This window comes from Budorcas taxicolor, chromosome 24 (genome assembly GCF_023091745.1).
Source record: "Budorcas taxicolor isolate Tak-1 chromosome 24, Takin1.1, whole genome shotgun sequence".
Taxonomy (NCBI): Eukaryota; Metazoa; Chordata; class Mammalia; order Artiodactyla; family Bovidae; genus Budorcas; species Budorcas taxicolor.
In genome coordinates this window covers 38,314,003-38,327,408 of record NC_068933.1, presented here as the reverse complement: position 1 = coordinate 38,327,408, position 13,406 = coordinate 38,314,003, and the positions used below count along the sequence as shown (strand labels likewise).

The 13,406-nt window shown below is 45.8% G+C and overlaps 1 protein-coding gene across 1 annotated transcript in view; it reads right to left on the bottom strand.

The window, feature by feature from the left end:
• PSD3 (pleckstrin and Sec7 domain containing 3) overlaps positions 1 to 13,406 on the bottom strand; it is a 482,251-nt gene that overhangs the window by 32,341 nt on the left and 436,504 nt on the right. The window contains exons 14-15 of the mRNA XM_052661313.1: positions 4,271 to 4,428; positions 1,628 to 1,772 (exon numbers count right to left, since the gene is read on the bottom strand). Of these exons, the coding sequence (XP_052517273.1) occupies positions 1,628 to 1,772; positions 4,271 to 4,428 (303 nt within the window). The remainder of the gene's footprint in view (positions 1 to 1,627; positions 1,773 to 4,270; positions 4,429 to 13,406) is intronic.

Here is a 13,406-nt window from a genome sequence, read left to right as displayed (position 1 = left end):
ATGGGACAGGGTGCTCAGGGCTGGTGCACTGGGGTGACCCTGAGGGATGGGGTGGGGAGGGCGGTGGGAGGGGATTCAGGATGGGGAACACATGCACACCCGTGGCTGATTCAGGTGAATGTGTGGCAAACCCCACCACAATACTGTAATTAGTCTCCAATTAAAATAAATAAATTAATTTTTTAAAAGGTGGGGGTTTGATCCCTGGGTCAGGAAGATCCCCTGGAGGAAGGCGTGGCAACCCACTCCAGTATTCTTGCCTGGAGAAACCAACGGACAGAGGAGCCTGGCGGGCTACAGTCCATGGGGTTGGAGAGTCGGACACACGACTGAAGCAACTCAGCGCACGCGCGCGCGCACACACACACACACACACACACACACACACAGCTCCACAGAGGAATGTTTCCCGCTTTTCACGGCACTGGGTGCTCGAGTCGCACCGGATGACGCCGCGCGGCTCCCACACCTGCGCCGCCCCCTCTCCCTCTCTCGGCCTCACTCTGCTGGGCGGCCCCCTTTCCCACACCCCTCCTGCCGCCCATCCTGGGAGCGTCTCCCTCACCCCCAAGGCCAGGCCCTACCTGGAGCCCGAAGGTCCCCTGGACTTCTCATACCTGTGCCTCTGCTCAAACTGTCACAGTTACTCGCTTGTTTATATTTGTCAGTTGGATCCCAGAGACTGCCTGGGTTTCACTTGCCTTTCTGTTTCCAGAGCCAATAGTCTCTGAGCTACAACAGGCACACGATATGCTCTTTTTAGTAAATGTTCTGTTGATAACCATGATGTCAGGTGTGTGGAGGAGCTAGTTAATATCTAGACCTGGTTGATCACAGCCAGATGAAATTCTCTCTATTACTGTACCGATAAGAAATTCACAAAGATGTCAAAGTAGCTTCCAAAATCCTTAACAAGTCAGTGGAAATAGTGGCCCTGCAGACAGGTTTAGAACTGGTAGAGTGGCTTGTATGCGGTGTCCTTGGAACAGAGTTGTAAGTAGGAAAGGAGCGCCATAGAATGTGACCTTCAGCAACATCGACCTGATAAAAGGAGAGCAGCTCAAGTGAACACCTCCCAAGAGGGTTCTCATGTGCTCTGCCTCCATTCTCTGGGAAAACCACCAGGGTCCACTCAGATCCTCCCGAGGGCGGGGAAGGCCCTGCCTCGCAGTGGGTCCCTGGGAATGCTTCCAGCATCACACACACAGTCTGGGATATGGGGAAAGCTCAATAAAACGAAGAGTTAAATCAATGAGTGAATAAAAAGCTGGTTTCCAAGACAGGACATCTACCCTTAGCCAGGTATTTAAAGAATATGAGCTATTAGGAAAAACAAAACAAAAAATACAAATAAAAGTGAGGCTGGTGTAACTGAGTAGTAACCTAACTTGAGAAACGAAGTCACAGCGTGCGCCCACATGCATCCACCCCGTCTCGAGTCCGCAGTGTCTGCTTCCCAGGGGACGTGTAGAGGCCACGGGCGCTGCGTCTGCCCCCTTGACAGCACGGCCCTCCGGAGTGAGGTCTCATCCTTGCCCCCAGAATAGGGGGCATCATTCAAATACACATAGCAAGACTACTTGACAAAGCGGGAAATGACAAGGTGTAAAGATCAAAACGCCTTTACCTGAGACAATTTTGTTGTGGTGGCAGGCAGCAGCGGGCGACTAAACTTCTTCTGAGACCCAATGGCAGCTGGAAACGGCGGTGCCGAAAACACAGCTGCGACACAGTTAATCTTGCTTATCCATCCCTGCATTTCCTCCGGGCTCCTAGGAGACACAGGTATATTTACGTGGGGGTATTTCCACACCTGCATGTATGACATCCTGCCCATTTCTCACCACTGATCTAAAATGACATATAAAATCATTCACTCTTCTTGGGACGAATTAATCCCTGGCAAAGCTTCACTGGAGAGGAACATTTTCAACAGCACTCGCCATGGCAACAAAAGGCCCTGGAACCCATGATCATCAAGGAGTGAGACTGTGACTATCGCCCGAGGATATAGGGGAAACAAAGCACACTCACTCCACAGCAAGTGTTCATTAAACCCCCTGCTTTCTAGTTGATGTGGATCCTCGGCTAGTCAGAAATTAATTTAAAAATTAACTCATCTCTTCTAATCACATAGTTTGATTTTAAAATGCAACTGAGGGATAAACTGATAGAGGGAATATAAAGAGGTATATACACTCACTTTGGAAAGTAATTTGGACAGTTCTTTTTTTTTTTTACAAAATTAACTATAAATTTATCAGCAATTCAACTCCTAGGTATATATTTACTCAAGGGAAATAAGGACATATGGGCCCTAAGAGATTTGTATGTGCACATTCACAGAAGCATTATTTATAAGCGTCAAAAAGGAGAAACACTCTTGCCCATCGACTGGTGAAGGAATGGACACAGTGAAGTCTGTATCCTAACAGAGCGTCACACCCAGCAGCAGAGGCGTGGAGAGCCGAGACAGGCCTCAGTCTGGACGACCCCAGACCTTTATGCGGAGCAACAGGAAAGCCCACATACTCTCCGCCTGCAGGAATATGGGAAATCCAGGAAATGGCAGACAAACAGGAGACCAGTGGTGTCCGGGCTAGGGGTGAGAACGGCACAGGGGCTCAGCCTCTGCAGGGTGATGGAAGTGTTCTAAAGCTGGACAGAGTTGCACGATTCTGCAAACTTACTAAATGTCACTGTGAACTTTGAGTATGTGAGGTGCACCTCAATAGGACACAAAAATATCCTCCTGAGAGGACGTGGCAATCTCCTGAGGTCAGTGTCACGCTGTGAACTTGCACGCCATGTTGGCAGAGCCCGGCACTGCCAATGCTTGTGAACTCGTAAACGAATGGAAGAAACAGATCCAAACTAGGTGAGATACCTGCCGGCTACACAGTCAGTACAAAGCTGGACAAAAAGTCAGCCCATCTAAAAGTCCCTTTCTGCGCGATTCCCCTGACAGCAATCACGCTGAGCTGACCGCACAGCAGGGGTCTCCCCCACCGTGCCCCACCCACACTGGACTATCTCTTTCACTGGACTCAATTCTTCATCAGTTATATTTGGAGTAATCAGACCTCCCAAGTTATCATATCCGGCACTTTTAGACATTTAAAAACAATAATGCTGGGGAACAGAATAATTTGAAGGACTTTTATGACTAATAGCCGTAATTATGCATCTGGCTGAGGTTCCCTCGGGTGTTAACTGTCTTACTCCCACACTAAAAATATCCTATGTAACTTGGGTTTCCTTACAACTTCCTCCTCACCGGATGTCAGCAGTTTTACACCTTTGCAAGCTCAGCATCCACAGATCGCCAGAGAACCTGTTCTTGTTCTCATTCCCCTTTCTCATCTTCCACTGTTTTCATCAACAAGCGCGCAGACCCCCGTGTTCACTATCTTAACATCAAATGTCATGCCAGCGCCAAATGCGCTCACCTGGCAGGGCTGGGTTGAGAGTGGTTCTGAAGTCAAGCTCAGGCTGTAAAAGGCACGCCGTGAATAATTAACAGTGTCTGCCACGGACACCGATGCGACGTGTGTGACTAAACTGCCTGTTCTAGAGGCTCAGTTCCAAAAATCCCGAGTTTCTCACTTCATAAATCCAGAATTCTCCACATGGAGTGTTCCATCCCTCATCTGAAGGCTGTCACGGACTTCTTATTACATAGGCAATCCAGCCTGCTTCCGTGCCCACAGTATGATTTTATCTTTTCCTTCTAGTTTAATCACAGACTCTTAGAGCTCAGATGGAGAGAGGAGAGAGAAGGAAATGAAATCCACACTGACTGCACAGCCTCTATGTGCCAGGCACTGTGTCGAGGCTCTTTGCATACCTGATCTCCTTCGCTTCTCACCAGAACCCTGTGACAGGTGCACCAGGGACAAGCTGAGGTTCACAGAGGTTAAGCTGTGGCCGTGACAAAGACTCAGGCAACGGTCAGTTATCTGAGTCCCGGCCTGCTGCACTCACTGCGTGACGGGGCTTGCACTAAAACCCTGGTTTCCGTCATGAGGATGTCACACCCAGAGTTGGTAAGGGGCTGACAGAGGGTCACAGGGTGACTCCACGGAAACAGAAAGCGTGCCCCAGGGTCTCCATTTCTCAGTCTAGTTTCCTTAGACCGTTGTCTCTCTGTTGTAGCCGGTTAGTGACTTTGACTCAGCAAGTGTGCACTCTAGACCCCGATTCTCTTTCTTGGTGTAAAGTGGTGCTCTGCAAACTAAAAACCCAAACCAACCCAACCAATGAAACCTACTGGGCTTGAAAAAGCAAGACCCTCCAATCAGCCGTCTTCAGCTTGAGCACGTTGGGCTTCTTCTCGTAGTCGGTGGCCTGGGACGCCAGCGCGTGGTGCACGCTCACGGCGTTTTTCAGGTCCTCCTCCGACAGGGCCTTCTCTGGCTTATATTCGTCCTGTAGGCAGATACGAAGAAAGCAAAGACATGTTCAGACTTCATCTTCTCTTCTCTTTATAAAACCTATTAACTGCAAGAAAAAGTTTGGAAAATCCTTGAAGGTGCATGAAAAAAGCTGAAGTGAATGGCGGGTAAAAACAACTCCATGCTACTTCATTAATGTCACCAAACATTCTGTTCTTTGAAAAGTATTAAAAATAATCTGAATTTAAAAAAAAAAGAAAAGTATTCTCAGAATGAGAAAATGTACATTTACCAAAGGCTCACTTTTGCAAAAGCTGTATATAATAATTAAAGAGCTAAGGAAGGTCAAAGATAAAATATCTATCATACACGTTTTACAGTGATTTGAAATGAAGCGAGGTCTCATAGAGTGATCTGGTTTCAGAAACAGATGGACACCCATCAGCAGAAGTGAACTGATGGTGAAAACCGGGCCACTGTGTCTGCTCTAAAGACTCCACACTTTCCTGCTACTTTCTTTTGAGGCTAATAATATGAAGAAAAAAATGAACAGTAAAATGAAATAATTTCTCCAGATGTACTCTGAAAGAATAGAGGAAAAATCAGCTTAATCTTAAGTCAGGAGAAAGATTAGTTCTATTGTCATAAATTTGAAAAATGAGTAAAATTATATTAAAAAGGAAGGGGCAATGGATAGATGCAATTTTATCTTTGAGCATGATCCAGACACAATTCATAGAATTTACAAAGGTTCTTCTGTATAGCTTCCACCTAAACATAACTGGGAAAAAAGCACAACTAGTAGAAAAATGTGATATTATTATTGTACTATTATTATTATATCTAGTCGTTTCCATGGGTCCATAAGAATAAAAAAGACCTGAAAACCAGTCTAAGTATAGCAGACATTACAAACTGTTATAGGAGATATTTTTTACTATTAAGTTCCTCTCTCCTCTTCCCATATTTTATAATATCATATATAATGCTATAAGCTTGCACTTCTATAAAGAACACATACTCCTTCTAATTAGTAGCAAAAGCCTTTTAGTAGTAAAAGGAAGATATAGTATATTCTATTATCACAGTTTCATTTTACAAGTTTTCAAAAAAATAATTATACTCTCCCATATCTCTTCCTCCCTTCCCCGCGGCCCCAGCACAAACCACGCTTTTCAGGGGTACTCTTGCCATCAGTTCAAAGTGAGTCAGAAAGAAACAGCAGCTGCTGATCTCAGTAAGGGTGTCGACGCCAAGGTGGGGAAACCTAAGACACTCAGTACATACCAACAGCAACATAAAAATCACACAGTTTATAATACTAAATGGTAAAATGACTACTCTAAGATTGCTACAACTCTATTAAGCCTTGGCAATTAAGAACTGACATCAACAGTAATTGCAGCCAGAGCCAACGGTCATGGCTTTCCTGTCCACAGTGACCTCTCTGCTCCATTCTGCCAAGCGTCCCCTATTCTCTTCAGTACGCCTGTCCCACCCCAGCGGAGGTTAAGCGCACAGGTAGGTGCCTGGAGCCGGACCCATCTCTTCCTCATTTCCATGATCTTAGATTAATTAATTCACTCATTAAGTTCATTTTCTTTGAGGAGGAGTGATATCTTCTTCATAGAGCTGTAGGATGAAATTCCATGAGATCCTATTTTTTAAACTTTAAATAATGTTCAAAGAGGAGAGTAAGCACTTAGATGTTACTTGATATAGTTTCTAATAATAATTTTTAGTAGCATATAGCTTGAACCTGTATTTCATAAGGACAAACTTGTGAGTATCAAACTTTCTGCTTACATATACTGTTAACACACATTCATAACCACCTTTACCGTCTTTCCTCCTTACACAGAGGAATCGTGCTTAGGGTTGACCCTGTACTCCAGATCCACCTCCACCAACCCCTCCTAGGATCTTATTTCCCTGGTTATTATCTTTCCACTATATTTTAGATCCTTGTTTGTCTATGGGCTCAGGGTCTCTCTCATATTTGTAAGATCACAGTCCCTCCTGAGTATCACTTCCTCCTCTAGCCGTCACCTATCTTCTTCCTTTATATACAACTAGTCAGGGGCTCACATGAACTATTTTTATACATTAATTTCCAGTTTACCCTTTAACCCACTGGAGCCTGGAGTCCGTTTCTACCCTTCACTGAATCTGCTTTAGCAAAGGTCAGAAATGACCTCCCGACTGCAAAGTTTCACAGATTGTTTCGTTTTCATCTCACAGCAACCAAGGGAGTCAGCAATTCTCTGGAAATTCTCCACGGCTCCCCGTCCCACTTCTCTCCGGCGCCTCTTCTCCGCTCTGACCACGGCTCCGGCACCTCCTCGTCCGGCCGTACACCAGGCTTCAGTTCTGCTGTTGGCCTTTGTCCCTTCTCGTCCCGGAGGTGCCCCCTGGAATGACCACGACTGCCCGTGACCCTGGAATGTCGCGTGGCGGGGGGGGGGGGGGGGGGGGGGGGGGGGGGCGCGGAGCTGAAAATCCACCCGAGACTTATCGTCCGCCTCCCGTTTATGCAGCTCCTTCCCATCCTCCGCTCCGCTGTGTCCACGGTTCCACTTAGCGAATTCAGTCTCCCGTGAGTCACGCCATACGCAGTGCTCACGGCTGAAAACTCCGCCAACAACTGAACCTGTGCAGCTCAAACTTGCGGTGTTCAGGGTTAAACTCCCCTCTTAACAGTGTAGCTCCTATCTACGTCACAGTGCCTGACATCCTGCTGCGGATGGATAGGGAGAGAAAGGCCGACCCTTAGCCATTAGCACTGGGTGACGTGGACCTTTGGAGCAACTATACTTATCCCTGGGGCATAGTCTCTCTGACCTCATTCTTCAAGCTTAAAACCAAGCTTAAAGGATGATGTTCCTGGAACACTCGAAAAGTGCTAAGAGTTTTAAGATGAATATTTATTACAGCTCTAAGTAGAAGTGAACAGTAATTATCAACTTGGGAGACCTGCACCATGGTTTCTGAAGAGGACTCTATTCTCAGGCAGCTTCCTAAACCCTAAGGTCTCTGATACTGGAAGGAAAATACTACACAGGACAGAAATGGAAGATACAATCTATTTAACTAGGATGACACCAAAGTCTAGGAATTTTAAGTCCAACATGGGCTTCTGCTCTTTTAGTTAACAGTAATATCATTTTATCATTTTTTTTTTAAAAGAGCAAAATACAAACAAAACACGTTTGGGATTCTGAGTTCCTACTAGAAAATGTAGCTCCAAGTCCATACAAAATGAAAACTCAGGATAGACTGGAGAAGTTAGAGCTGACAACTGAATAAAAGGAAGAAACTTTATTCTGCAGAACTCGTTCTGACATCTTTATTTTTCACTGCTTAAAGTTGAAGATGGTGTCTAATGACGGTACTGGGAAAGAAGAAATAAGGGTAAATTATCGTAATCAAACCATTTCAAACCTAAGACTCTTGGCTATGCAAACTAAATGAGAAAAGAGAGCAAGATAAATTCAATCAAGAAATTTTCTATGAAAAAATAAAATGCTCTATGACACCTAATAATTACTAGCTATTTTCTCAAACAAATGAAGGGTGAAAATGATGCCTAAAAACACATTACTACTCCTCTGGGTTCACTGCAATCTACATCTTTTATCCAGGATGACTCACTGGAGCTCTCTACCACCCTAATGAGCACCAAGCATGTGATTTCACAATGCTGTTTATTTAAAATGCACTTAAAGCATGAAATGAAAAGCTTTCTCCTTTTTCTTAAGAAGCTTGTTAATTAAATGTCATGTGAAGTTGGATCATAACACACTAACGCAAAGATTATCTACATACGTACAGACAATAGGTTGGCGGCAAGTCTGAAAATCTGTACCCTCAGGTGAGAATAAAGTCCAGCTTGGAAAGTGACCAAATGTCAACTGATATTCACCAATGTCAATTTAAAAATGCTCAGATTCCAGTTTACAGAGTACAAGGCACAAGTGCTCTACCTCATTAAAACAATTTAAAATAAAGTTGAAACAGTCTTGATTTCCACTGAGAGAATATAGTTGTGAGAGAAGCGAAGACGTTCTTGAGACCCTATGAGGATTTAATAAAAATGTCCGTAGTTAAACTGGACCCTAAGCTGTGTAATAACTCTTGATTTTTAAAAAGGCATTGAAAACATTTTTCATAATTTGATGATTATCTTTTTAAAAAATTCTGTGTATTTCTGGTTAGATATCATTCTAAAAATTATTCAGTTTCATTTTTTTTTTTAACCAGAGAGCACACTGTGTTCCCACAAATCTGGGAGGAAGGCGTAATGGGAAATCAGATGAAGGCATGCTTTAGCCCATCACTGAAATAATCAGATATCTGAAAGTCACTTCATAGAATGTTAAGACTGAAAGGAGCTTCAAGGATTATTTCCACTAATTTTCTCATGTTAGATAAGTGATTTTAAAGTCAGGAAAATGTCTTCTATTTCTGTAAGGAGAATTAGGAAATAAGCAACTTAAACTCAAAGGATTATATTCATTCATATTAGCTTGTCTGGTCACAGCGGACACTGCGCCGTCTCCACATTGTGCGGATGAAGACACATGGGCCCTAGCAGCGGACTGGGCCTGTTTGCACAGACACGAGAAAGGGGACACTCACAGGCCTGGTGGGACTGGAAGCACTTGGGATGCTTTCTCAGTCAGGCCTCTGACTTCAGGGACACACAGGACATTTCTAGGACAAATCTGGTGAGTGAACCAGCAAGTGAGGATCCATCTTTTAATGATCACACAACTGAACCGGAAGACAGTTAGAGCAGACAGCTAACCACGAGTCGCCCTTTGGAAGGGCTTCCTAAGAGGCTCAGAGGTTAAGAATCTGCCTGCAATGCAGGAGAGGCAGTTTTGATCCCTGGGTCAGGAAGATTCTCTGGAGGAAATAATGGCAACACACTCTGGTATTCTTGCCTGGGAAACCCCTTGGACAGAAGAGCATGGTGGGCTATAGTCCATGGAGTCACAAAAGAGTTGGACAAGACTTGGCGGCTAAACAACAATAGCCCCTTGAAAAAGCATATAGGATTCTGTGACTCAGTATCTGAAGAAACTTAAAAGGTCTTAACATTTTTAAAAAGAAGAAACATCTCCGCACCTTCCTTGCTCCTTGAAAGTGAAAGTTGCTCAGTCACGTCTGACTCTGTGACCCCATGGACTATACAAGTCCATGGAATTCTCCTGGCCAGAATACTGGAGTGGGTAGCCTTTCCCTTCTCCAGGGGATCTTCCCAACCCAGGGATCGAACCCAGGTCTCCGCATTCCAGGCAGATTCTTTACCAGCTGAGCCACCAGGGAAACCCAAGAATAATGGAGTGGATAGCCTATCCCTTCTCCAGAGGATCTTCCTGACCTAGGGATTGAACTGGGGTCTCCTGCATTGCAGGCAGATTCTTTACCAGCTGAGCTACCAGGGAAGCTCATCCTTACTCCTTGAATATTTCTAACTAACACAGTGACCAGGGTTTCCTCTGGGTTCCTGCAAAAGGCTGACTTGGCACTGTCTGTGACTGTGTGCTGTGTGCCCATCATCACCCACCCACTACCCCTCAGTGCAGAGCCCTGGAAAGCAACTTAGTGTTGAATACGTGTTTCCTGCTATGACTTTCACATGACTGGTGTGGGTATAATATTTACTGCAAGGAAAGGAGGGAGGAAGGGAGGGAGACAGGGAGAGAAAGGCACTACCTAGGCCCTCAGGGAGCAAACAGGAGGAGAGGTTTGCGTTCTGGACACGTCTCACACTCGAGTGGCTTGGAAAAGGGCACGGCCAACTGATAGGATAAACTAGTTTCTGTTTGCCAGACCCTCTGAACGTGTTTTTAAACAAACCTTCAGAGCACAGCCTGTGTCCTGAACTCCAGATACCATGTGTTTTCAGTTGCAATGCCTTTTCATGCATTGATAGTCCTAAAAAATTCTGCTTATGTTTGAAATATGCCTTATGTAATGGTCACATTGCTCTGCTGAAATGGGTCATTCATCTGACTTATAACTAACATCAGATATGGTCATGTAACACCTCAAAACCCAGTGAGCTTTTGTTTCATGCACTTTCCATTGTTTAAGAGAATGAGAGAGGGGTCCATATGGCCCCTTCAGAGTGTGAGAGGGCACAGAACCAGCAGTTTCACCAAATAAATAAATAAATAAAAGTGCCCTGAGCACACAGCAAAGCTTTTTGCTCTCGGGGTCCCGGTCAGGTCAGCCAGCTCCCAGCACCTGGCATCAGTCAGGGGGCCTGGTCTTCAGGGCCTCCTTCTGCCTGGCCCAGGCCCACTCCACACTTGCCACCTGTACTTCAGACACTGCAGGAAACAACTCCCTTCACTTACATGCAGTTGGAACTAATCTCTCTCTCAAGATATCCAAGGAAACAATGGAAGACTGCATCAAGAACAGAGGGTTCCCAGTGAACCAAGACAGGAAACTAAATTTTTAGTTAACCAACATTTTTTTCTTTTTACATTTGAAAGACATGCCAAAGGCAAATATATTCTGGTCTGAATACCTGTTTTCTAGACTCTAGAGATAAAAGACATTAGAATATTCTCTAGGGACTTTCCTGGTGGTCCAGTGGTTAACAATCTGCCTTGCAATAAAAAAGACATACAGGTTCAGTCCTCGGCTGGGGAACTAAGATCCCACGTGTCACAGAGCAACTAAGTCCATGAACCACAGATACTAAGTCCAGGCACTGACAACAGAATCCAAGCACTGCAACAAAAGATCCCCCACGAGGCAACGAAGACCCCCGGGCCATAGTAAAGCCCCGACGCAGCCAGATAGACACTATTGTTTTCAAAAAAGAACATGCTCCAGAGCCTGGTGTAGAGGCTACCACAGTCAGCCAATTCAGAGCCATGCACTCAGCAGCCACCCACACCCCTCTCCCTTAACCATTCCATCAATCACCTGACAACTTATTTTAAGGATAACATAATTCACTTTTGCCACAACCAGACCTGTCACAAAAATACCATCATAAAGCTTCCCAAAAAAGACTTGCAAGAAAAGGACAGACCCAGTGGGGTCAGACACAAAGCCCTGACTGAAACCCACAGAGATCTTCTGAAGCTGTATGACAGCAAAGACGCATCTCAGCATTTGATCAGCAGATGACTCACTCCTGGATAACAAAACGGGAGAAAGCTGATACCTGTATGTGGACAAGTGATGTAATTTCCCCACCAAGAATTTAATCGCTTTATCATTAATCCACAGCAACTTCAAAATTTCAAAGCATATATAAACTGTTATATTAAAATGACATTAGACTCCTCTGCTGCAAACACTTCATATTCCAATAAAAATAAATAGCGCTCTATCAGGTAATACATTTCTCAAGCCCGGTCTCAGGGGCACTGCAAGTACCATAACCAAACACGGACAGGAGTGCATTTCTGCTCAGCTGGAAAACAGACAAAACCACTTGCTTCACCACAGACGCTGCACTGTGCTCTGCCGAAGAGAAGTTCTAGAAACCGCAGTCTGTTACTCACACAGCGTTTCCCCTCTTCACCCGATGTCTTCTCCAGTTCACCCATACACTTGGTTTTTATTGTGCTACTTGCCGTTCATTGCATAACACCTCTATCACTGTAAGCCCAAGCTCTTTTGGGGGGTAGACACCAAGTCGGTTTCTCATTCCTCCCAATATGACGTTTTGTAAATGGCTCTGATGTCACCACTGCAATTTTCTGTGGATTTCCTTTTTGCTTCAAAGTCAGAGGCAAACACGGTGAAGTAGGGGGAGGGGAGGGGCCAGAATGGGAAGGAGGTGGTCATGCAGCTGGCAGGTGGTGTACAAGCTGGAGAAACAAGACAAGGGCTCAGGACCATGTCAGGAACTGTCCAGGGGAGAGAAAGAAAGAAACGGATCTGTTTCACTTGCGAGAGAACAGACACTGGGGATCCAGGATTTGCAGGTCACAGGAAAGGGGGTGTCACGGGGGCATGGAGGGGCAATCAGGGAAGAACCTCCTAAAAGCAGCTGTTTGCAGGCTCTCTGCCCATGTCCTCACTCACCCCCTCCGGCTTCCAAGCCTGCCACTCCACTGGAGCTGCCTTGTCAATAACTTCCTTGTCGCTGGATTCCAGTGACTTTCCGATCCCCACCTTAGGCTACCCCTTTCCAGCCCAGAGTGCGGCTCCAGGCCCTGAGGTCTGGGTAGCCCTCCCCACCCCCCCCCCCCCATATCTCTTTCTTCCTGCCGCCCCCCACTGTCCCCCGGGGCCAGCACACAGCCCGGCCCCTCTCACGGTCCCTCCCTTCCAGGCACACATGAAAGGTCTGTGCCCCACTGTTCTCCCTGTTTACAAGCTCTGAGCGACATCACCTCTTGTGTATTGTTTTTGGAGGACTCTCCAGACCCCCTCCGGCCCCTGATCTGCATATCCATCTCTGTGTCAGACCGCTGATTTCAGCACCAGGAACTGAAGTGCCCAGGCAGTGTGCTTCCCCCGTTCCCGCGACTCCTACCATAGTTCAAGCTACTCTGGTCTCTATGACTCCGACACCGCCCCCAACCCACACCCCATCTTAGAGCCAGACTGATCGTTCTAAAATATACATCTGATTGTGTCACGCCCCACTAAAGATCCCTGGATACTCCCACACTGCTCCAGGAGAAAAGCTCAGCTCCCAAGCATGGCCTTCTGGAGCACCTGCAACTCCCTGGACGCGCCATGGTCTCTGACATCTGGGCATCCGTACACATTCCTCCCTGCCTGAATCCTTCACGCGACTAACCTCCGCGTGTCTTTTCAGGGGAGGTCTAGACATCACTTCCTTCGTGAATCCTTCCATGATCCTCTCTGCTCTTCCTGAGGCTCAGTGAACTGTCCTCCCACGGCACATCGCCTTCTTTGTAGCACATATTGAATTGCACTGAAGTGGCTTTTTTTTTGCCCACTCTTTTACTTCTTTTATTCATTTTTTGGGATTTTTTTTTTTATTGGAGGATAAATGCCTTACAA